The sequence below is a fragment of the Meriones unguiculatus genome, chromosome 1 (genome assembly GCF_030254825.1).
Source record: "Meriones unguiculatus strain TT.TT164.6M chromosome 1, Bangor_MerUng_6.1, whole genome shotgun sequence".
NCBI classification, from domain to species: Eukaryota; Metazoa; Chordata; class Mammalia; order Rodentia; family Muridae; genus Meriones; species Meriones unguiculatus.
In genome coordinates this window covers 104,307,650-104,331,547 of record NC_083349.1, presented here as the reverse complement: position 1 = coordinate 104,331,547, position 23,898 = coordinate 104,307,650, and the positions used below count along the sequence as shown (strand labels likewise).

The following is a 23,898-nucleotide window of genomic DNA, read 5'->3' as shown; positions in this document are numbered from 1 at the left end:
CCCGAGTGCTGGGATTAAAGGGATGTGCCACCACAGCCCTGCTTTCATGTTGAATTTTAATATCAACATTTGTAGAGGTATTGATAAGGGTTTCATTTAATCTGCACAGCACTATTACCACCATGAGTGTGGAAAACCTAAAACCTCCCTTCTTAAAGACTATCAACCAAATGCCCTCTCTCCCTTTTTGTGTGTTGGGGGAGAATGTGGGTGACAAGGCATGCATGTGAAGGTCAGAGGACAGCCTGTGGAACTGATTATCTTTTTCTGTGGGTACCAGTGATTAAACTCCAGTTGTTAGGCTTGGCAGAGGGCCTCTGACCTGCTGAAGCATCTTACGAGGCCCTTGCTTCCTCTTCCTTCTCTTCTTTTCACCCTTCTTTCCCCTCTGCCATCCTACAAACATGTGATGCACATGCTCTATGACGGAAGAATGGGATTAGCCACAATCTTACTGCATTAGGAATCAAGTCCAGGCCTGCATCTGACCATAACCCTTATTTCATTCCTTAGACCATTACTGTCAGTATTCCACAAAACATCTTCCATGGGAATCTTAGGAAAGTTAATGTTTGTAAAGCAGACTGTTTCAGATGTTTGCTGCCATCCACAGTGGACTCCGTTCTCCAGCTTTCTAAATCGCCACGCTTAGTCTTTTCGGTATGCGTGTAACCCCTTGGTTTGATCTCTTTCTCACTCTGTGTGTTTACATGTGTGAGTGTTTATGTACCTGTGTGTGAGTATGTGGAGGCCATAAACTGGCATCATTTGTTTCCCTCAATCATTTTACGTGCTTTTTTTTTTTTTTTTGAGACAGGGTATCTCCGTGTCCTGGAGCATGAATTGCTGCCTCCAGGGCAGGGGCACAGACACATATCCCCACACTAGGCTCTTCCTGTGGGCTTCTGAGCTCAGGTCCTTGTGCACATGCAGCGATTCATCTTTGCAGCCCCTGCACTTGGCTTTTGTACATGTCTAAATTGCTAAGGTAACTGTTTTTTGGGGTCTAATAAAAATAAAGAAGACCGTGCTCGATGGACTGCAGATTTTCCAAGTCCCCTCTTTCACCTCAAATGCAGAGAAAATTGTGTATTTGAAATAGTGACTGACTGTCACTCCATTTTCTTTTTTGTCCTTTAAGTGCAGTATAACTTAAGCCTGCACACAGTCTCAAACTGCACACAGTTTGGACAGTTTTTAAAAATAAGATGTTGAAAACTCCAGTGTCCCCAGGAGCTCCCTCATGTCCTCCCTCCTGTCACCATGAATTTCTCCTGTGTCCCTTAATAGCTGTACTGTCAAGGTTTTCTCTGTACATTCTTCCATATCTTTGTATTAATTAAATTGTACGGTAGGAATGTATTTGTTCAGATTTCTTTGACTTGGGATATATTTCAGATTTCGTGTGCTGCTAGTTGTAGTAGCAGCATTTATTTATTTATTTTTTTCAATGCTTTGTGGCATCCAAAATGCGTGCCTGCCCCATCCTGTTGAAGGTGCAATTTTTACTGCACAGTCTGAATAGCCCTGCTGTGGACGTTCTGTAAAGCCTCTGTGTGGACATAGTTCGTGAAAACCCAAGTTGACATTGCTCGATTCCGGTATAAGAACTGCTGGCTTTAAATTTTTATATATGGTAACAGAACCTAGAGAAATAATTGGATTTTGTATGTTAACTTTGTGTCCTTTGGACACATTTTCCCTTTGCTGTATCCCCAATGATTGCTCTTTTAACCTTTTTTTTTTTTTTTTTTAAAAAAAAGCAGTATTGGTATTATTATTTTTCTTTATATGTCTTTCTTGGGGGCTTTTAAATTTGGGGGGTTTATGAACTTAAGTGAGTTTCATCAAATTTGGGAATCTTTGGTCGTTGTTTCTTCAAATCCTATACTGCCTATCCTTCTGGCTTTGTGGTGATGGCGACTGAATGTGGGGCCTCACACATGCTATATGCACTGTGACTGAGTGGCCCCACCCTGCCTTTCTTTCTGGCGCTTTAATTATGAGTATTTTGTACTACTTATGGTGTCTGGCGCTGTTTCCAGCCTCATACTTCCCATTGCTTGCTCTGCCTTCAGGGCGAGAGATGGCCCTCCCGCTGTCACTTCCTACAGGCCACACAGAGTACCCCTGAGCTAATTGCAGATGAAGACTTCGCAGTTGAAGCATCTTGCTTCTGTCCTGTCAGCGCTGTCATGTGCCCAGGTCCCCAACCACCCTCTCATTGTGTTCATGTTTTCCAAGGCTTTGAGTGTACATTAACAGCCATTATCAAGTCCTTTTATGTGTATGCCATCAGCTCTTGTATTTTTGTTCTATTTTTATTTTTATTAATCTTTCCTTTGGTTATGGGTGAACTTTTCCCCTTCTTTACCAATTTATTTGGCCCTCCCTTCCTCTCTCTCTCCACCCCTCCATCCTGACTATCTGTCTATCACCTTTATTTCTGTCTTTTTGTTGAGACAGTATCTTTCTACATAGCTCATAATGGCCTTGAACTCTGGTGTAGCTCAGGCCGACCTGACACTGTCCTCCAGCCTCTGCCTCCTGAGTGCTGGGATTCACCCCGGCCTGGTTCTGGCCTCTTTTTTGTTGTGCCTACACATTGTGTCAGGTTGTTACGTCTGCATTTAGTCATTTTCCCTCAGGAAGACTCAGTTTTGTTTTGACATTCAGTTATTGTACTAGGACAGATCTGAGATTCTTGTTTTCCAGGTTGTAGCAGTCCTTCTAGGAGGACTTTCTTGGGCTGAGTGAAGGTCTTGGTTAGGCAGGGATAGCTCTGCTCTGCTTGGTCAGATCTTGAAACTCCTGGTACTGTGTGACCTCCAGAGTCTTCATTCAGCACAGAGCATTTAGACAGATTTTTTTCAGGCCTCAGAAAGTCTTGCCATGTAGTAAAGTTTGTTGCCCAGCCTAGGACTCAGGGTGCTTCCAGAACTCTCTGGAATGTGCTCTTGTACCTCTCTTCCACGGCATTTTGCTGCATATTCCAGCTGCCTCCTCAGCCCTGCAGGCTGCTCCCATTCCTTCATCTCAGTGGATTTGCTTGCTGGTAGGTGTCTGCTGGTCTGTGTGGGATCCTGAGTGTGCCATAGCCAGAGGCTGTACTGACTGCAGAGACACTGCAGTGCTTTCTCCTCTCTGGGGTCACTCCTGGGCTGTTGCTGTCCGACTTCCCCAAACAGTTGCTTATTTTGTCTACTTTGGAGATTTTTATGGTGAGAAGGCTAGCCAGGTACTAGCTTTGCCACATCTGGAGAGTGCAGTCAGTACATTTAAAATCCTATGTGTGGCAGTTAACCATACTTTATTTAAAAAATAGAACAAAGTAAAATTAATAATAACATTCTTATTAGAATCAATATTTATATAAGTCTTGATTTGACTTGAATATATAATATAGACATATTCATTAAATTATATTGTAAAATTTCCAACTATTTTATATGTCAAAATTTGAAAATAAAAATTTAACTAAACTCTGAATCAGTGCTGTGATAGCTAGGTCATTGGTTTAGATTTTTAAAAAAAATTTTGTAAGGCATAAAAATAAAACCTAATTTAGTTTTATGCTATTTTTTCCCCCCTTTCAAATACATTATTGAAAATTATGTGTGTGTGTTTTTAAGGATAGATACCAGACTAGGAAAATGGATTATATTTGGTTTTAGCAAGTATCTTACCTAAGAACGTTCTCTAACTGAATTATGTATTATTTCAGAATGCCGAGGCTTGGAACAATTTATCTACTTCCTATATTCGATTAAAACAAAAGTAAGTACATGTGATAAATGTGGAGATCTTGGTTTTCCCCTAAAATTAGCTAGATTTTTTTTTTTTTAACTGAATGTTTAAAATCTGTGTCTGGTTTTCTTTTCTGTCCTTGTACATAAGTTAGAATAATTTAATGAACCTTTGAATTCTAATTGTGTAGTTATATCTTGAAAACATTTAATGTATAATGAAGTATACATTGCAAATAATGAAATAAATATCTCCTGAAATTGTTATTTGCTGCCAAAGTGTTTCACCCTAAATTTTACTACATGGTAAAAATAAAAAGGCCTTTAGCTGGTCAAGTCAACTGGTAGTTTTCTCATTAATTGCATGTCTTAAACAGTTTTATGTAAATATGTAAATATGGGTCATATGTATGACCCAATTCTTCTGGAGATGCGGATTTAAGAAATAAAAAAAAAAAATCTGCAGTATTATTGTAAAAATTGATTAATGATGCAAGCTATATGTGGTGGACAGCAAACGAGAATGCAAGGGGAGCTGTGACAAAGTAGGTGCTGTCTCTCAGAAGAGAGCTTCAGAGATGCTTGTCTTGTACTGAAGGTTGATTTGAAGAATGTGTGGAAAGGACAGAGGATGCCTTGTGGCCAAATGTAGAGTGGCATAAATGAGTGGGTTACTTTGGATGTGGATTAAAATAGTCCAGGTGTAGAGTACTGTGAGTTTTCTCATGAAAAGGGAGGATAGAAAAGTAGGTCAAGGTCAACTCACTGTGTCTTGTAATCACCTGACTGATGCGTTGAGACCATATTGTTGGAAATAGCCTGAAATTTTGGAGGGGAAATCAACAAAGAGAGGAACTTTGGGGAAGATGTACCAGGAGGCAGAATAGAGAGAACTGGAGGCTGGGAAACCAGATAAGAAACAATCCAGACATGAGATAACTAGAGTAGAAATAAAAAGGGCACCTGCCAAACACAACAGCCCAATGGGCTACTGACTGGCTATGAAAAGTGAAGGATACAGAAGAGAGTTGTTACTGCCAGAGCTTTAATGCAGTAATGAAAGGAAGAGTTTCCAATTTTACTTAGCCTTATTTCAGACTTGATATCTGTTGTGAAATCACAAGATGTTTCTGAAGGTATTAAAACTATTTTACATTAAAAACATACATTAAGATCATGAAATGCTTCCTCTGCTCTTGGATGACAGTCCATATAAATAGGGTTTGTTCTCTTTGAAATAACACTGTGCTCTTGGTTATAATGCTTACCTGTTGCTCTAGGGCAGCAGGTATCTTGGTTGTGCTGGGATCTTGTCAGTTTTTTCTGAAAGCCTAGATAATTTTGCATATAATGAGATGCGCTCTCTCTCTCTGAGATTCATTTATTCTTACTCTGTGTATATATGAGTCTTTGCTTATATGTATGTATGTGTACCATGTGCATGCTTGGTGCCCACAAAGGCCAGGAGGAGGGCATTGGAACCCCTGGAACTGGAGTTAAAATGGTTGTGAGCTGCCACGTGAATGTAGGGACAGAACCCAGGTCCTCCTCAAGAGCAGCAAGTGTTCTTAACTGCTGAGCCGCCTCTCCAGCCCAAGCCATGAGGCTCTTAGTACTCACCATGTCTTTTATCATTCTCTGTAGATAATTCTCAAATATTGTTTGACTTCTTAGTACTTTCTTATTGTTCTGCTGTCCTGTGAATAGATTTTGTATAAAAGTAGGTGTGCAAGATCCAAGGTTCATCATCCCCTTGTTCTTGCCCAAAATTTCCTCTTTCATTTGTTACTCTAGACACAACTAATACTTGATTCATGAAAATAATTGTTGCTTTCCTCAAAACAATATTTATGCTCCAATATTTATCTGTTCCGTTGTGACCACTACAGTGCCCTTTTCACTTTACTATCTAATTTCCCTAGGTATCAGGGCCCTTGGAAACATTTCCCATTTTGTGTTTAACTTTCATAGTTTAGCTTCTCTACCATGTGTGCTGGATAAGCAGTGACTCCCAAGGTGAAAAAAAAGCTGTACTTACCAAGAAAGAAACCCAAATCATTCATTTCAATGTTTACGTGTGTTCATGTAGAGGATGGATGACAACTCTGGGTGTTACCTTCAGAAACAACCATCTACCTCCTTTGAAACAAGATCTCTCATTGGTACAGAGCTCACAAATTAGGCTAATCTGGCTGACCAGTGAGTCCCTGGGATCCCCTGGACTAAGGGCCTCCTACCCCCAGCTGAGATTACAAGTGGACATCACATACCTGTGATTTTTATGTGAGTTTGGGGATGAAACTCAGATTCCTGTGCTTTCAGGATGAGTGATTTACAGACAAGCCAGCTCCCCACTCCACCCTTCATTTAAAGTGCTGGGCTCAGGAACCTGTGATTGGGGGAATAGAGATGTCCTTTTGGCATTGATTGTTGCCTGTTGAGTTGCTCTCCAAGAAGCTGACTAGATGCCCACTCCTTTGTAAATGAGAAGTCTCAACCCAACTTGCTATTAAGTGGGAGGCCATGGTAAGGGATGGGGGCTGTGGCATAGAAACGATTTGTTTGATTTTGAATTTTGGAAAACTATTTCTGTTTTTCTTTTTGAAATTCCATTTATTTTTGCAAGAAAGTTCTTGATCAGTCCATAGCCACTTAGTCTTTGTACATGTAAATATGTTTGATTTTGCATTTCCTTTTGCATGTCAAGTTTAGCTAGTTATAAAACTTTAGGCTAAGTGTTAATTTCACTCAGCGTGTTAGAACATTACATATTGCTTTCTGTCATCTTGTTGCTGATGAACTACCCTCTGTTTCCCAGTTGTTATTCGTTTGTAAACATTAGGATATCTTCATGTTCTGTAATTTTACTTTATATGTCTATGTTGCTTAGAATATGCAATAAACTTTTTTAACCAAAGAATTTGGATTTGTGCTTGGTTTTACTCTGGAATTTTTATCAGATTTAGACCTAAGTCTTATTCTTCTGTTTCCTCACACTTCATTTATTTTTTTAATTTAAATTTTGGCAAGCTCTTCACTATTCTTTTCCGGTTCACCAATTTCCTCTTGAATTATATATAATCTGGGATTAGACACACATTGAGTTTTGTTAATTTTAGTTTTTATTTCAACTCTGAAATTTCTAGTTGTTTTTAATTCACATTTCCTTGGTCTTGGTTTGTTTCCACCTAGTTTTGTTTTATAGTGTAAATCATTGCCTTGTCTCTGTCATGTTTCAAAACAGATACTCTCAAGGCTTAATAGCTTATGTCTTTTAAAAAAAATTAGTAGCGTACAAGAATAAAACGGTTTCATTATGTACATTTCAAACATAATGAAATGTTTTTGTTGTTTCTCCCTTCGCTCCCCTCTTCCCTCTTGTTCAAGGACGATTCTTTATGCTTTTTTTGTCATGTGTGTTCTTCTGTATGCACACCCCTCTGCCTTCTTAACACCTCTTGTTTACTTCTTTTTTTGAGGGGGCTGGGGTTCCAGATAGGGTTTCTCCGTGTAGCCCTGGCTGTCCTGGAACTCACTTTGTAGACCAGGCTGGCATCAAACTCACAGAGAGCCACCTGTGCCTGCCTCCCTGGCTGCTGGGATTCCGGGTGTGCGCCACTGTGCCCAGCTGTGGTTTCCTAGTTTTGATAGATCACTTAACAGTAACTTAGGGTCTGGAGTGGTGGCTCATGGTTAGGAGTGCCTGGCTGCTCTGGCAGAGGCCCTGGCTTCAGTGCCTTGTGCTCACAAGGCTGCTCACAGCCATCTGTAACTCAAGTTCCAGGGCATCTGATCCCCTCTTTTTGCTTCCACGGACACCAGGAACATTGATGGTGCAGAGACATACAGGCATGCAGAATTACCTATACACATAAAATAACAACAACAAAATTCACCTTCATTTTAGTAGCTTATACCCTTTGAATAATTTTGTTGACTGTCCCATCCTTGTGTAGACCACTCTCGCCCAGGCTGTAGAATTTTGTGTTGTGGATTTATTTAGAGTGTAAGTAGTGTTTTGTTTTGACTTCCCTCCTGCCCTGCCCACTGCTGTTCTTCCCACTGTTTGTCTTGCAGGATTGCAGCTATACTTGGTAGATCTAGGTTAGAGTGTAGAACTTAAACCGGCCTTTTCTTGGGGCCATACTGAGAGTGAAGAGTGATGCTTTATTATAACATCCTTGTTAGCTGTAAAAACATTAAGGAAGATGTATTTCCATAGAGTGCTATGTGTCCCTCAGGTCATTACTGAAATATACAGGGAAGCTTGATGGTTTTGGGTTATTTGGGCATCTGATGCCCAAGTGATGTATTAAAGCAAGATGGAAGAGTGGCCATTCACATTCATGCTCATATGCACATGGCCGTGTTTTTCCTAATTGAAAAGACTTTGTTGTTTCTTTCTTTGAATTTTGACCTTCCACAGAGTCAAAGCTTTCAGAACGTTACAAGAAGCTCTCAAGTGTAACTACGAACACTGGCAAATCTGGGAAAACTACATCCTCACCAGCACTGATGTTGGGGAGTTTTCAGAAGCCATTAAAGCTTACCACCGGCTCCTGGACTTACGGGACAAATACAAAGATGTTCAGGTAGGAGAGTCCCATTTCATTATCTCAGGTTGGGTTTATACTGGTCCTCTATTCTGTGATACAAGCTTGTTTTTCTTTAATGTTAGCACATGTAACATATGTAAACAGCATTTTTGTTCTTTAGTCAGCCATTTCCAGTTACTTATAGGTCCTGGCAATTTTTTATTCAGTGTATTGGTGTCATCAAACAGTATTGCTGCAGCTCAGTCATGCAAATCCGACTTATGGTTTACACGTGTACTGTCAGTGTGCAGAGACAAACGAGAAAGTTCTTTGCATTACTTACTACTTTGGTAGCTCTGTGCCTTCTGTGGTTTGTGGTAGTGGGAGTAGATTCTGTACGTGTTCATGCAGCACATGCTACATCCGTTCTGAGGCTTGATAATGGGTAGTATTTTGTTTACAACACTTAAGAGATAGTCATTTTGGCGAGATAAAGTTCTTCTCGAAGAGAGGGTTGGAGATGTGCATCTGCTGTGTTTGTTGCCCAATGGGATTAAATGAACAAGATCTTTTGGGTTGGATTATAATAGAAGCAGTGTCCACAGAAATACTCAGGAGTTTAGGGGTTCTGAAGTGAGTGGGCTGGAAACAGCTCTTAATTCTTTAGCTCTTGTAAAGGAGCATATTTTATTTTAAACGATTGATTTAAGATTATAAAGATGATACAAAGCAAACACAGAAGTAACAAAATATATGATAATACCTTGCAGAACTCATAGCATAAATAGCTCCGTTCTAAATACAACTTATTATGGTCCTGTGTTTGGCTCATATATGTGTATTAAAAGCACAGCTATTAACTGTCCAAGTTAACTTTAAGTCTTAGGTTTACTGGAAAATGTGTTCAAATAAAACTACCCACTTGGAGAAGAGATACTAACTTTCTGTTGGTTCTCCTTTTCTTCCTCTTCCCTTACCATCTTTTATTGTAAATATTGTCCATTGTAGAAAGGGGATTGCATTTTAGAGTATACAGATTGCTTTAAATTCAAGGCTAGACTGAGAATGTAGCTTATTGATGCTACATTCTTATTGATGCTACATGCTAGAGCACTTGCCTAGCATGATGTAGAGGAAGCCTTGGGTTTGATGCCCTATATCAACCTATCCATCCATCCATCCATCCATCCATCCATCTATCCATCAATCAGCGAAATCACAATTGGTGGTGTAGCGAAGTTTTTTATCCTGGAGAGAGCAGAGCTACCACAAATCTGTGTGTCCCATGAACATGGCTGAAATTCTCCTATTCAACAGTTCAGGTGCTGATGATGCTCGGGACAGCCTCAGCCTATTTGAGCCCACTCTCTGTACTTACATTTTGTATATTTCAACTGGTTTTTAAGGTCTTTCTTGACTAAGAAAGATGTCAGAAACTTGTTTTTAGAATCTTAGGGAAGGTGTATGTCGTTTGTGTTAACATCCTTTTCCATTTTACACTTGAGATTGATTTTCTTGCATGTCTACAGAGAGGTACAGGAGGCGCAGCAGTGCTCACTTACATGTCTGCGCTCGCTGCACTGCAGTGTGCTTGCCCATTCCGTGACTGTTAAGGTCTGAGTAGGAGCTGTCTTCTCTAGGTGTGGGTTTTGAGCACTTTGTCTACAGCTTGCAGTACTATTCTGAAGGCCGCGGTGGTTTGAGGAGGTGGAGACAGGCTGGTCGAAATAGGTTATGAAGGATGGGTCTTGGAAGGTTGCATCAACTTCTGGCTCCACTCTGTTCTATCTTCTGGTCAGTGCCTTATGAGGTGTCTCTGCCCTCCACTCTTCCCTCCATGAATGCCATGCCTTTGGTGAACTGCAGTCCTTTAAAACTGTGAACCAAAATAAACCTTTCGTCCCTACGTGGTTTCTGTCAGGTATTTGGTCTTAGTGACCACAAAAGTAACAAATACAATCAGGGCAAAAAGGGACCTTGCTGGGTTTGTATGTGTGTGAGGACAGTTTATTTCTCAGAATATAGTCTTTCGCTGACCCCGGAGCTGACTGACTTGGCTGGATTGACTGGCTGAGAAGGCATTGGGATCCTCCCTTCTGCCTCTGGAGCACTAGATGTCCAGGGTGTGTTGTATCTGGCTGTTTATACGGGTGCGGGTTGCTGAGCTAGCTTCTGAGCCCTAGAAAGCTGAGATAAACTTCACAGGGTAGTAAGGAGAGGGCGGCAGTAGTAGAGGATCGCAGGGGAGCCCTCTTGGGCCCGGCTGGATGGACTTCCATGCCAGTGCTTAAGGAGGTGAGAGCTTCCCCTCCTTTCTGTGAGAGATTAACATGGACGTCTCCAGTGGCATTCTGCTTGTCAGTCACATTGGCTGCTTGGCCAAGACGTCTCCCCATTAATGGCCCTAAGCAGCTGAGTTAAGTCAGTCTGATACCATTTTTCTGCTGTCATTTGCCCCTAATTTGTCACTAATCCACTTTCTTTCTGGTGTGAGTGGGACTGCCCATCTAAACCTGTCCCTCAAACTAGTGATCTGGACTAGTCCCATTGTGTATCATTGGCTCTCTGGGTTGGCTTTGAGATATCCAGGGAAAAAAAAAAAGTGATCTCTCTTTCATGTTTGACACCAGCAGAGGTTAGTTTTATAAAGCGAATCTAGGTGGCCCATTGCCGTGCCTTCTCCTGTAAGAGTTTAGGAGCTGGATTTGTGTGGTCAGTGGTATGTAAGCACAGAAGGCGGGGACTTTTTCTGTCCCTGCTACTCATTCTTCCCTGCTTTGTAAGGAACATAGGGCAGGCCAGATGGGGCATGGTAAAGTAATAACTCACAGTTACTGAAAACTTACTGTGTGTTGGGTACTATTCTGGTACTTTGCATGTATTAGCTCATTTAATAATTCTCACAGCTGTGTGGAATAAATTTGTGCTGTCGTAGTCTATATGTGACTCTGGAATGTTTGTGTGTCTCCACTCCCTGTCACTTTTCTTATTTTGAAGGAACTGATGGTTTAGAGAAAATAGCCATTTGAAAGTTGTTTTGAAAAGGCATTTCTTTTATATCATAAAGAGTTAAGAAGTCACCATGGCAATGCAGATTTTCATTGACTCTGGTCAATCAGTTATGCTAAAACTGACAAGAATTTCAGAAAAAGGCAAGAAGATGGTGGAACAGTGGTTGAGAAGGAAACAGGTTCTGTCTGGATGATTCCTGTCCCTACAAGTGTAGTGGCTGAATGGGAGTGGAAATGTTTGAATTCCCCTTTCTAGCCCATGGCCAGCTCCTGAGCCTCCCTTTCTCTCGGGGAGGGAGAACTTGTTACTGATGTGGAGGGAGTACTGCCATGTTTGTCTCGGTGTATGGGCAAGAGGAAACAGGAGTCACAGTACTAGGATCCAAAAAAAAGCACTCTGAGAGCGATTATTTGATTCTAAAGATAAAACCTGAGTTGTTTATTTGGCGTGTTTTATATCAAATCAAAGTCATTGGAATTATAAAACCATTTCAGGAACCTTTTTCAAGTAACAGTAAATGGACCTGAGAAGCATATTTAAGGGTATATTAAAGTGTGTTTCAGAAAAAGAACAAGAAACCTAACTATAAGTATCCAGGCACAAATTGACATGCTTTAACTCTTATCCTGTGGTGCTGATGATTGAACCCAGGGCCTCATACATGCCAGGCACGTGCTCTGGCACATTGAGCCACATCTCCAGCCTTAACTTTGATCTTAAATAGATCTTTAAAAAATGTTTTAGTGGTAATATTTATAATGTCTCATTTCTCTAATCATATATTTTTTTTCTTTCTTTTCTTTTTCTTTTTTCTTTGCTTGTGTTTTTGGGGTGGAGGGAGCATGGGTAGGGTCTATGTAGCCCTGGCTGTCCTAGAACTCACTGTGTAGATCAACCCACCTCTGCCTCCTAAGTGCTGGAATTAAAGGCGTCTGTCACTACACCCGGCTTCATAATAAATTTTCAACCACAGCTGAATTGTGTTGGTTCCAGTTTAGTTTACTAAACCTATGTATATCCTTAGTGCATTGTCTTATGGGAACTTATATGAAAATTTAGTGACACTTATTAAGCACGAATACTTATTTTATGTGTAGGGGTGTTTTACCTACATGTATGTCTTTGTACACATGCATGCAGTACTCATTAGATCCCCTGCAGCTGGAGTTACAGACCTGCCATGTGTGAGCGGCCATGTGTAAATTGCCATGTGCGTGCCAGGAATTTGAACCTGGGTCCTCTGGAAGAATAACCAGTGCACTTAACCACTGAGCTATCTCCAGACCTGAAGCACAAATATTTTGATAACTTTGAAATTTGTTTTCATTAAAAGTTGAATGTTTTTTTGGGGGGGGGCAGTAAAGGGTGGGCTTTGGACTCTTGAGCCTGCCCTCCTGCAGTCCCACTGAGTACACTGGAAGGTCAAGCAGCTCTGCGAAATGTATCCGAAGCACTCTGAGAAGCAGCAGGTGCGCTGCAGGTGGCAGATATGGGAGCTGCTAGCTTGTGTCCACACTTGTCCTCACTGGAGAAATATTACTGAGAATGTCATTTCTTGGTGGCCATTAACCTGCTCAGGTCACACTACCCTCATTAGCAGCTTAGAGAACTCTTATTCAGTTGTAGAAATAATGAAGGAAGAACATCTCTCTTTGTGTCTTGGCTAAGCTCTGTAAACAGCTCTCTATAGAAATTCTAATGTCACTGGTTAGTGATCCATGGGTAGGATCACTTTCTAGTGGTTGTCATCATTGGCACAGAGTCATGGCGACTAGCAATAGGCTCTAGCATGTCCATCCTCATGGCATAACAGTGTCAGCATGCATTTCAACTTCTAGTCAATGTGTACCAAGGTAGATGGCCAGGAATGTTTTTATTTTGGATAAAACTTGATTTGACTTGATACATTTGGTAGCAGTTGTCTTTCAGAAAAATCTCTGATATTCTTTTGTTTGACACTATTGACCCCGTTCTATTTTTATTTGCTTTGAAATTCTTTTAATCTATTCTTTCCTGTGTATTTTTGGTGGTTCTAACCCTTATGCTTTTTTATAAATATGGATTATAGTGATTTAGTTTTTTCCTATATAAAATGTATAAGTTCATATTTTCTTTAATATGGACAATGATGTAAACTAGTATTTGTAAAAGGAATAAGTAAATGGATGTAATGCCTATATAAATTGTTGTTTTCTTCAGCCTTAGAAGAGTGATGTATAGATTGGTAAAACTCCAGACCAACATTCTGTAAGGATGTTACCTGATCTGTGTTTTTAACCTCTGTGCTTTATAACATGTGTTTACATACATAGTTTTACTTACTGGTCACTAAGCCTGATTTTTGCATTCATAGTTTCTGTTTAGTCTCCAGGTCTCTACTCTGTGAATAGCTGGGTGCACTAGCCCTGGAGCGTAGCTTCCTGGGCAAATTCTCAGTGATCTGCATTTCTTTCTGGTTTTTTTGAGGGATGGGGAGCTTGAGACAGTGTTTCCCTCTAGCCTTGGCTGTCCTGGACTAGCTTTGTACACCAGGCTGGCCTTGAACTCACTGACATCCTCCTGCCTTTGCAGGAGTGCTGGGATTTTAGGCTTATGCCACCATGCCTGGCTTTTCCTGGTTTCTTGAATTTAGTCTTATTCTCGATAAGTTGGCAATCATTTGGAAAAGGAATTTAAGTTTTATACATTAACATCTAATTTGTTTGGGGAAGTAGCAGATATTGAGTGCTTAGCATGTTCTTGCCATGTTAAGATTAACACAGATTATCTTTACAGAGTACACAGTATTTAGAGTGGACACATCAAGATGTAGGCTATTATGGTGAGGCCCAGAAAGTGGATGTAGATAGTGGGAATTGAAGGATGGAATGACAAGGAAGCATGCCTTAGTGCCTAAGGAAAGATTTATGGGAAGTATGTTTCCTCATCAGATTAATGTGCATATGAATTGTTTCTAACAAAGTTTTCTTGAGATATAAGTTACCTGCAATGAAGCGTACTTTTTAGCTTCATGCATTTTGACCATTATGTATTATAATATAGCATGACTTCCATTTTCTTTACTGGAGAGGCTTCTTATGTCCCTTTCTAGTCAGTTGAGTCACCACTTTCCCCAACTAAGTGACTACCTTCAGATTTTTTTGTCATCACAGTTTACTGTTGCTTTTTCTCAAGTGTCACATAGCCATCACATAGAGTTGTATACCCGTGGTGTTCTCTGTGTGGATTTCTGTTTGATATTTTCTTTGGAGTCATGAAAAGGTACTATTGATGGGCATCAGGGCAGGTTGCCAAACAAATTAAGGTCTTAGAATAAATGATGATTGAGTATTACCTGAGAGAAAAGAGAGAGGAAACAGATCCACTTTGTATAAATTACAGCTTTGGAAAAGAGATGCTATCTCCATTTTACAGCTGAGGAATCTGAGGCTCCGCAAGGTAAGCTAATAAAGTTGATGTGTTTTAGCTGACAGGCAGGAAAAAGGGAAAGCCAGGGTTTGAGATATGGCCTGTTTAACCTAAAGCTGTGTGTGTGTGTGTGTGTGTGTGTGTCTGTGTGTCTGTGTGTCTGTGTGTCTGTGTGTGTCTGTGTCAACACATACAAGTACTTGTGTGTGTGCACGCGTACATGGGTGAGTGTACACTTGTGCCCATGTGCGTGTGGAAGCCAGAGGTCCATGTTAGTTGTCTTCTTCAGTGGCTTGTCACCTTGGTTTTTGAGACAGGGCCTCTGACTGAACTGGGTCCCATGTGCTTGGCAAGAATAGGCAGACAGCGAGCCCTAGGGATCCTCCTGTCTCTGCCTTCCTAGTGCTAGCATTACAGGTGCACAGCAGCCCTCCTGGCACACGGGTGTTGTAATTCAAACTGAGGGCTTCGTGCTTTTCAGCAAGTACTTTACAGACTGGGCCATCTCCCTAGCACTGCTTGGCCCCAACTCCTTAGAGCTTTTTGTTTTTGTTGTTATTGAGCAGGAACACAAAAGAAAATGCTAAGCTTCTATCTTCTCCAAACTGCGGTTTGGGGAAGCCAAGAATTCTGGTTATCTGTCCAGGCTGCAGCATCTCACTTGGAGACCTCCAAGTGGAGCAGAGTTAGCCAAACAGGGAGGTAGGAAATTGCTTCACTTCTGGCCCGAAGCCCTCCTGGAAGTTTATGTAACAGGACCCGAGGTAGTCCTATTCCTTCCTGCTACAAAGACCTCCAGGATTCAGAGGGCTGAACTCTGTGCAGCGGTCCAAGATTGTGATGAGATTTGGCTGAGGACTTCAAGGTTAGTGGTAGGGGCGAGGATGGAAATGCTCTCTCTTTTGCCAAGATTCTTCAGCATTTATGTTAGATTTCCCTCTCAATTATATGTGAGGCCTTCAGCTCTCTTCAGGGATCAGTGTTGTCCCTCATTGACATGCACTTGGTACATTCCTCAAGCATGGTCTGGGGTAGAGGTGAGAAATAGGTGTAGGGTATAGGACCAAAGCAAACAGCACAAAGCCCACCAAACCCAAATCTGTCAACTGAGAGTCCCTCTTTCTGGCAAAATTTAGTAGCTGTGAATGGTGGTGTATGCCTGTATTGAGGAGGTTAAGGCAGAAGGATCCCAGTTTGAGGCCAACCCAGGCTCTTTAACAAACATGACCTATTTCAAAAAACAAAAGTACACAAAGAGGAGAGGGACAAATTGCAGCATTGTCATGTTTTAGAAAGTCAGTCTAGCCTGAGCTCACAGAAATCTACCTGCCTCTGCTTCCTGAGGAGGTTATCTTATACCTTAAGAAACTATAAAGAAAAACAAACAGACACAAAGCTAGCAGAACCAGGAAACTATAAATATTAGAAGAGATAAGTGAAATGGAGACTAGAAATAGTAGGGGTTGTTTGTTTGTTTTTTAATGATAGTGACATTGACAAAGCTTTAGCTAATGGACTAAGAAAGAAAGATCATTGAAATTAGAAAGAGAAATAGGAACATTGTTATCAATTTTAGAAGTTAAAAAGGATGGGAAGAGAGTACAGCAGTGAGCCACTGTTTGCCAACAGGTAAGATAACCTGGATGAATTGAAGGGATCCTATTAAGACCAGGTCACAAAGAAGGAAAAAAAAATATGACTAGATCTGTAAGTGGTATGCAGGTGGAATCAGCAATCAAATGTCACCTAACACTGGAAAGCCTGGAACCTAGTGCCCTCACTGCTGAATTCTATCAAACAACTAAAAAACTCTCCCCACCAAACTGACTTTTTATGAGGCTAGTATAATCTTGATATCAAAGTCAGAAATAGATACAAGGAAAGAAAACTGCAGTCTCAAATTTCTTCTGAACAATTATGTAAAGTATCCTCAACAAAATATTGTCAAGCCAATTTCGCTTCATAATTATAGGGGTGTAGACCACTACTAAGGTAGACTTATTCCTGAAATTTGAGCATCACTTAACATATGCAAATCAACATGATACATTAACAGAATGAAGGGTCAGAAATATACACAATCATTTCAATTGCTAAAGAAAAGCCTTTTTAAATGAAATTCAAGGCCTTTTCCTAGTAACTCTCTAACAATCCAGGACCAAAAGGAAACCACATCAGTTTAACAAAGTCACATGAAGTCACATGAAAGAACCCCTCAGTGATCAGTGTTCTCAGTGGTGAAAGACTGGACGCTGCTTCCTAAGAGCAGCAATGTCTACGGCCACTATTTCATAGTAGTTGGGGTTGTTGCCAGAGCAATTAGACAAGAAGAGCAAATAGAAAGAAAAGAAAGAGATGAAAGAAAAAGAGAAGAAGCCAAAGTATATATTTTCCAATTAGAAGATCTTACATACAGAATCTTACAAAGATTATGCAAAAACTGTTAGAACTAATTTAATTTGTCATAGTAACAATACAGAGTCAATCATGTCTTAAATATTAACAGTATCTTGCTATCTTGGTTACTTTTTTTGTCAACTTGATAGGAGCTAAAGTCATTGGGAAGAGAAAACATGGTCTCTGTGCAGTCTTGGCTGCCCTAGAGTTTGCTGTGTAGATCAGGGTGGCCTCAGACTCACAGACATCTGCCTGCCTCTGAATGAAATATAACACAACAATTTTTTTTCTTTTGTGCTTTCCTATCTTTATCAAACCCAAGGTTATAAAATCTTTTATATGTTTTTTTATAAAAGTTTTTTTTTAGGATAACATACAAATTGATGTGCTTATTCCCCTCTTCTTCAAAATGTCATCCCTGCAACCCTCCATGACTGATTCTCCAGTTTTTCTTCCTCCTGGGAACTTATCACATGAATTCAGTACCATTGCTTAACAAAATGTCTTTTTCTATTTTTTATTGTAGTAAGCACACGTTTACCATCCCAAGCGTTTTTAGGCATAGAGTGGTATGGGATACATCAGCAGTGTTGTACAGTCACCCTCCCTCACCTGGGGGACCCTTTTCGTCTCTTGTCAAAGTGGAGATCTCGTCCCTGAAACCACTCCCTGCTCTCCTCTCAGGCCGGCTGTCCTGCTCTGCGTGGCCGATTCTGGCCACTCTCAGTGTCTGTGTTCTTTGTGACTGGCTTAGTTCACACCAGTGTCTTCAAGACTTACTAAAATTGTGAGGTATATGCCATCACTTCCTTTTACTTTCCAGTTTTAAGGCCGGAGTATTAGTATTCCATCAGATGCACAGACCACCTTCTGCTTTTCTGTTCATCCAACACATGAACTGTGTTCTGTCTCTTCATGGCTCACTCAGTGGTCAGGGGAAACATGATAGTGGCGCAGTGGTCAACCTTGTTTCTCCTGGGAGTGCACTGAAGGGGGTATTGGAGCTGCTTCAAGAACCTCAGGTCTTGGGCTGGAGGGTGGGTGGTATGGCTTTTCTTTTTGTGGTTGTGGGTGCCTCTCAGCACTGCCCTCTTGGCTTTCAGGGCCTTGGCTTAGGCTTTGGCCATAGGAGGACAGGATTCCCTTCTTCACTTTCTGCGCCATCTTGGCGAAAAGCTAAGATGTGCTTTTGTTTGAGTTAGATAATTTTATTTTATTTCTCTGTCCCATATTTATCATAATAACCTACATCATTTTTTAAGCACCAGGCTTCAAATTTTTATTTAGATTGTTTAATGATGTACCAAATGAACTCCAAATGGACTAACTATATGCCAAATACTTTGTCTCCTAGAAAAATTAAGAATAGAAGAGAATGCTTACTAAAGTTCTTGAACCCTGAGGCAATAAAGAAAAACTGTAAGGAATTTTTATGACCACATTAAAAAAAACATGTGACAAATACTTATAACAAATAGGAAAGGCAAAAAGCTAATAATATCTTTATGATATAAAGAGTTAACATCTGCTACAGGAATGAAGGGGAACTGAATGTAGAATTCATGAACAGATTCAAGTCAATTATGAGAATTTACTGCATGATAATGTCACATTTTAAAATCTGTGGGATAAGAATAGAATATTCAGCATGTACAAAGTGGTTGGCCAAACATTAAGCCCAAGAAGTTAAGTTCTGCATCAAGCCATAGATCAGAATACTTTCAACTGGACAAAATATTTCACTTGGAGTTTTAAACAGAATGATCTTGTGCGTAAGTGTGGACTTGGGAATTAGCCTGAGTCTGTCTCCCACCTGTCTGCAAGCCACTGGCTGTGTGACCTTGGGCAGGGTAATTAACCACTTCCTGCCTCAGTTCCCTAAGATAGGGATGAAACAGCGTCTACCTCACCTGTGTGTTGGGAGGATTAAATGAGTTAATACTTGTAATGGGTGTGGCCTGGTACATGGAAATGCATTTTAAATGTTATCACCATCATCGTTGTCAAAGAGGTAAAATATAACTGTATCACCGGGAAATATGATAGATATTTTAATGAGCTTGGGGGTGGAGGAAACACAAAGTCATGAAATCATAAAAGATCAGGAGATTTGATATTTCAAACTTCACATGGGAATGTACTTGTGGACAGTGCGTGAAGTATGTGGTCAGCAGCCTTAGGGGGGATGGGCTGTGAGGGTGTCGTTGTTCTGTGGCTGCCTGCACTGAAGCCAGGCCTGGCTGGGTGTCTGGGAAGGCTTATGTGAATGTTCTCCATGTTGTCTCCTTAGAGCTGCTTCATGAGTTTCCTTGTGCTACTGCAGCAACTTCCCACAAACCTGGTGTCTTAGGTAGAAGTTTGTTCTCTTGGTTTGACTTTGGAGTCCAGAATTCCAAAATCATGTTCCTCAACATTCTGGGGGGTGGGGGAGCTTCCTGGACCTTCCTTCTCTTATGCTGTTGAGGCTCCAAACTCAGCCATGTCTGTACTTCCTTCACTATATGTCTGAGTCCTCTCCTTTTACAAGGAAGAAATCAATGGGATGACCCCAGTCTTAGCTGCAGGATGTAGGGACCATCGTAGCCCAGTAGGACCTCATCTTAACTAACTATACCTACAAAGACCCTATTTTCCAAGATCAGTCATATTCTGAGGCCCAGGGTGGACATGAATTTGGGGAAACTCTTTGTTTTGCCACAATTTTCTACTTCCTTTCATTGAGAAAATAGCTGTAGACCTGGCTGTGAGAGTGTGGTGTGCATCGAGGAAGTCTCAAGAACAGATCTAACACCTTACTGGGAGCTGGTGCGAGCAGCAGAGGCACATGGTACCTGGAGGGGAAGCCAGAGAACCCTCAACTATCATGACCAGGGCTTTCCTTTAGTTGGCACCGTCAGTGGTTTGGATACCTAGGAATAGCAGAATGGTTCTAAGGACAGGAAATGGGTATCGGGCAGCAGAAGATTGTGTGCTTGTAGCGTGTGTGAAGCCCTGAGTGCAATCTCCAGCACTGGGGTGAAATAGGAGTTGATAGAAAGATAGTAAATTTTCAAAGAGAGACAGGTAGGGCTAGAAGATGGCTCAATGGGTAAAGTTGCCTGCTAGCAAGGCTGGCAACCTGAGTTCATTCCCTGGAACCCGCAGTGCATGCAGTATACACACACACCACATGCACACCTATTTTAAAATAAGAGGCATGCATTTAGTCATTTGTAATATTGAGAGATAACACTCAAACACCAGGCCATGAGGAACAAATTGGAATTTCTAAAGAAGGCCTATTGTTTGCCTTTAGGAGATTATAAAATTAAATACCAAGATAAAAATTGTGTATACGGGTATGTATTTAATCAGGGGGAGGGTTCAAACTCTTATTAGATCCAGAAGGGTGTGCAGACCCACACAGAGTGTTCACAGACTAAAGAACTCTTCAGTGTAATTGACCTAGTGTCAAAGAAAAAAAACAAGTAAACCTGTCTTTATAATAAAATCTCCAGAGAGTAAATTTATCCCTTTAATATGTCATGGTACAAATAGAAAAGTATCGCTAGGTACATTTACCTCTTGTCCTAGGGTTTGAAAATTAGCGTTGTTTTTAAGTGTGTGAAAATAGTTTAGCCAAGAAACTAACCAAAGGCCCTACTTTCCTCTGCTCCAGCACCTCTCTGCCCTTATGGCCATTTAGCTCTCTCTGCTCCCTCTCCCCAAGGGGCCAGCTGACAGGGTGTGTGACCACGCCCGCGATGCCTGGCCATCAGCTGCCAGCCCGCTTGAGCGCCACTGATCACTGTTCTTCTTTGGACCCTGACTTTCCCTGGTTTGGGAACTTTTTGCTTCTTACCTCACCAGCTGCTTTCTAGCCCCTTTCTCAGCCCCTCCCTTTTCCTTCTCTGTGTCAGTGCCCCACGCTTGGTCCCCTAACTACTTTTCTTTTTTGTAGTAAGGCTCCCAGGGGCGTTCATTCATTCCTTCAGTCTCTCTGTGTGGTAGATAATTCTGAGCCTAAAGCTCTTCCTTATGGGTTCAGTTTATCTTGGACTGAGTGCTCTTTTCAGGTGCTCTGGCTGTTCCCTGTTGTCTCATGTTTCCCTCAAAAAACTGGCAGTTTGACTGATAATGTGTATTGGTGGGAGAGGCTAACACCCAAGACCGAACTGGAGCCCTTGCTGAACTGAGCCATAGAGAGTACTCAGCCCTTGATTGCTGTGTCTTTCTATCATTAGTTAACTGGTTCCTAGCTCCCAACACTGCCAGGCAAATACTTTCCTGCCTTCATCATCTGAGCAGTCAGTTTACTCTAGCTCGTGGAAGATCCTTGAGAGAAGAGCCAGGATGCCTGCCCTCTCCCCCACAGCTAGGATCCTGCCCTGGTGTGCTCCCTCAGTCCCTGGTTTGCACTGAGTGTGCACTGCTCTGTTTCAGTTGGGCCATGCTGATGGCACATGACATATAGGTAGCAGGTGAAAGAATGAAGGCCACATTGCACTCATTTTCCTGCCATCTCTGAACCTTGACACCTCTCCCCTCCCTCCCTGACTGCTCCTGTTCTTTGTGTTAGTTTCCTTCAGAGCCCAACAACTGGCTGCTTTTTCAAGTGGTGTGTGGGGCTGGGAGTCAGAGGAGCTAGCAGCATGTGCTAGTTTATAATGAACAATAAAACTGTTTTACATTGGGGAAAAACAGGGTCAGTGTATATTAAGAAAAAATGTTAATTCTTGGAAAGGGAATATATTTAGCTCACAAACATTTGGAAAAGTTTAAGGCAATGGTGAAGTTTAATTTCAGTGATACCTTTAAAAAACACCTTTCATAGAACACATTTTCCCTTTCAGTGCTGGTAATACAGAGTAAAGTGACCATCTCTGTGTAACCTGACTGTGCCCTCTGGAGTATTTCCAGTTCATGGGAGCCTTAAAATGTTTATTCCCTTTGACTCCACAATTTAAAAAAAAAAAATCTTTTACTGCTTCTTTTTTCCCCTTTTTATTTATTTTTTTATTGCAATTTATTCATTTTGTATCCCAGCTGTAGCTCCCTCCCTCATCCTCTCCCAACCCTTCCCTCCGTCCTCTTTGATTCTACAATTTTGTTCTTGAAATTTTAATCCAAGGGAAGCTTCAGAATAAGAGAGGTGTTTAGGTACAGAGACGTGTACTTGGTGTTATTTATGCTTCTGCTACCAGCAATGGACCACACATGGAAGCAGCCTGCCTGACTGCACAGGCTGTGGTTCTGAGGCCCAGGGAATAGCTTGAATTTGGTAAGAGCATATGAAAAAAGAGAGAGAAATTTAATATCTTAATGTTAAATGTCAAAGGTAAGATAAAACAGTTTATGTAGTGTATTATAAAGCTTACACACAGTAAAGATGAGTAGGCCTGTATTCAGCCAGTTGACAAATGGGAATTTTGTTTTCTCTTGTTTTATATTAGCTCTCATGTCTTAGGAGAAATTTTAATTAAGACAACTTAGAAAACAAAAATCTGTGTCTGGGTGATTCTAGATTTAGCAAAGAACAGCACAGTGCTAAAAGTTTCTAGCTTATTCATATATTTCATAGAAATGAAAGACTTGGATAAGGAGAAGTAGGGAGCTGTGCCTTGTTAAGTAATACGGTAAATATTCGAGAGCAGGATTCGGGGCTTGGATTTTGAGTTCAGATCCATACCTCTCCCCACATGTGTGACTTGGGGAGGTTCTGGTTTCTTAACGTGCAGAGTGCACGGAGAGCACACGTCACTGGCTGGGCTGACTGTGCACATAGGGCTGGACACGTAGGAGGCCCTGGCTGCTGCACTGGTGCCACCTCAAAACCTTCACCAGGGCTCAGCCTGGGAGCTGAGAGGTGGCTCAGGGTTAAAGTGCTCCGAGCTCTGTTCCCAGCACCCACAGAAAAACTAGGCATGGTAACCATGGTGCTGCAGGGTGGTGCTAGGGATGGGCAGATTCCAAGAGTTTGCCAGCCATGCAGTTGAACTGAAACAGCAGTGAGAGATCTTTAAAAAAAAAAAGCCAGGTGTGGTGATGCATGCCAAAAGCAGGCAGATCTCTGTGAGAGTTCAAGGCCAGCCTGGTCTCTAAGAAGAGACGAGCTCTGGATTCAAGGTCATGACAAAAGAACCCTCTGAGGAACTAACAATGGTGGCTCCCCTTCTATTTCACTTTGAAAATGTGTAGTGATGGGATGCAAATAAGGACGCATTACTCAGTGTTTGATGGCAGAGCAGAGCCCTGGCTGGCTCTCTTGTTATTATTTGGTGGATCCTAGCTCACTATTTCCTTCTGTGCATTTTTAAAGGTCCTTAAAATTCTGGTCAGGGCAGTGGTTAATGGTATGACTGACCGAAATGGAGACGTCGCCTCCAGCCTCAAAGGCAAGCTGCAAGAGTTGTTTGGCAGAGTAACTTCAAGAGTGACCAATGATGGAGAAATCTGGAGACTTTATGCCCAAGTTCATGGAAATGGGCAGAGTGAAAAGCCTGATGAGAACGAGAAGGTCAGTGCCGGGCCTCTGTCTTTGCTGCCACAGGGACAGTAGACCTCTGTCAGCGCTGGGCCTCTGTGTTTGCTGCCACAAGTAGAGTAGGCCTGCCTTTTTGAGTGAAGGATGAGATCAGTCTGAAACATAACGCTAATATGCATAAATTCAGTTCATGTGTGTTGTATGTACATGTGCACATGTGTGAGAACCACCTCAGGTGATATTTCTGAGGTACTATCCACAGTTTGTGGATACTGGCTTTAAATTTATCAAGAGAGCCCAGAGAACCCCAAGAATCCCCTGTCTCTGCCTCCCCAGT

At 41.5% G+C, this 23,898-nt stretch overlaps 1 protein-coding gene across 1 annotated transcript in view; it reads left to right on the top strand.

Moving 5' to 3' along the window:
• Ttc27 (tetratricopeptide repeat domain 27) overlaps positions 1-23,898 on the top strand; it is a 125,391-nt gene that overhangs the window by 94,732 nt on the left and 6,761 nt on the right. The window contains exons 15-17 of the mRNA XM_021652589.2: positions 3,725-3,777; positions 8,173-8,338; positions 23,397-23,594. Coding sequence (XP_021508264.1) covers positions 3,725-3,777; positions 8,173-8,338; positions 23,397-23,594 — 417 coding nt within the window. The remainder of the gene's footprint in view (positions 1-3,724; positions 3,778-8,172; positions 8,339-23,396; positions 23,595-23,898) is intronic.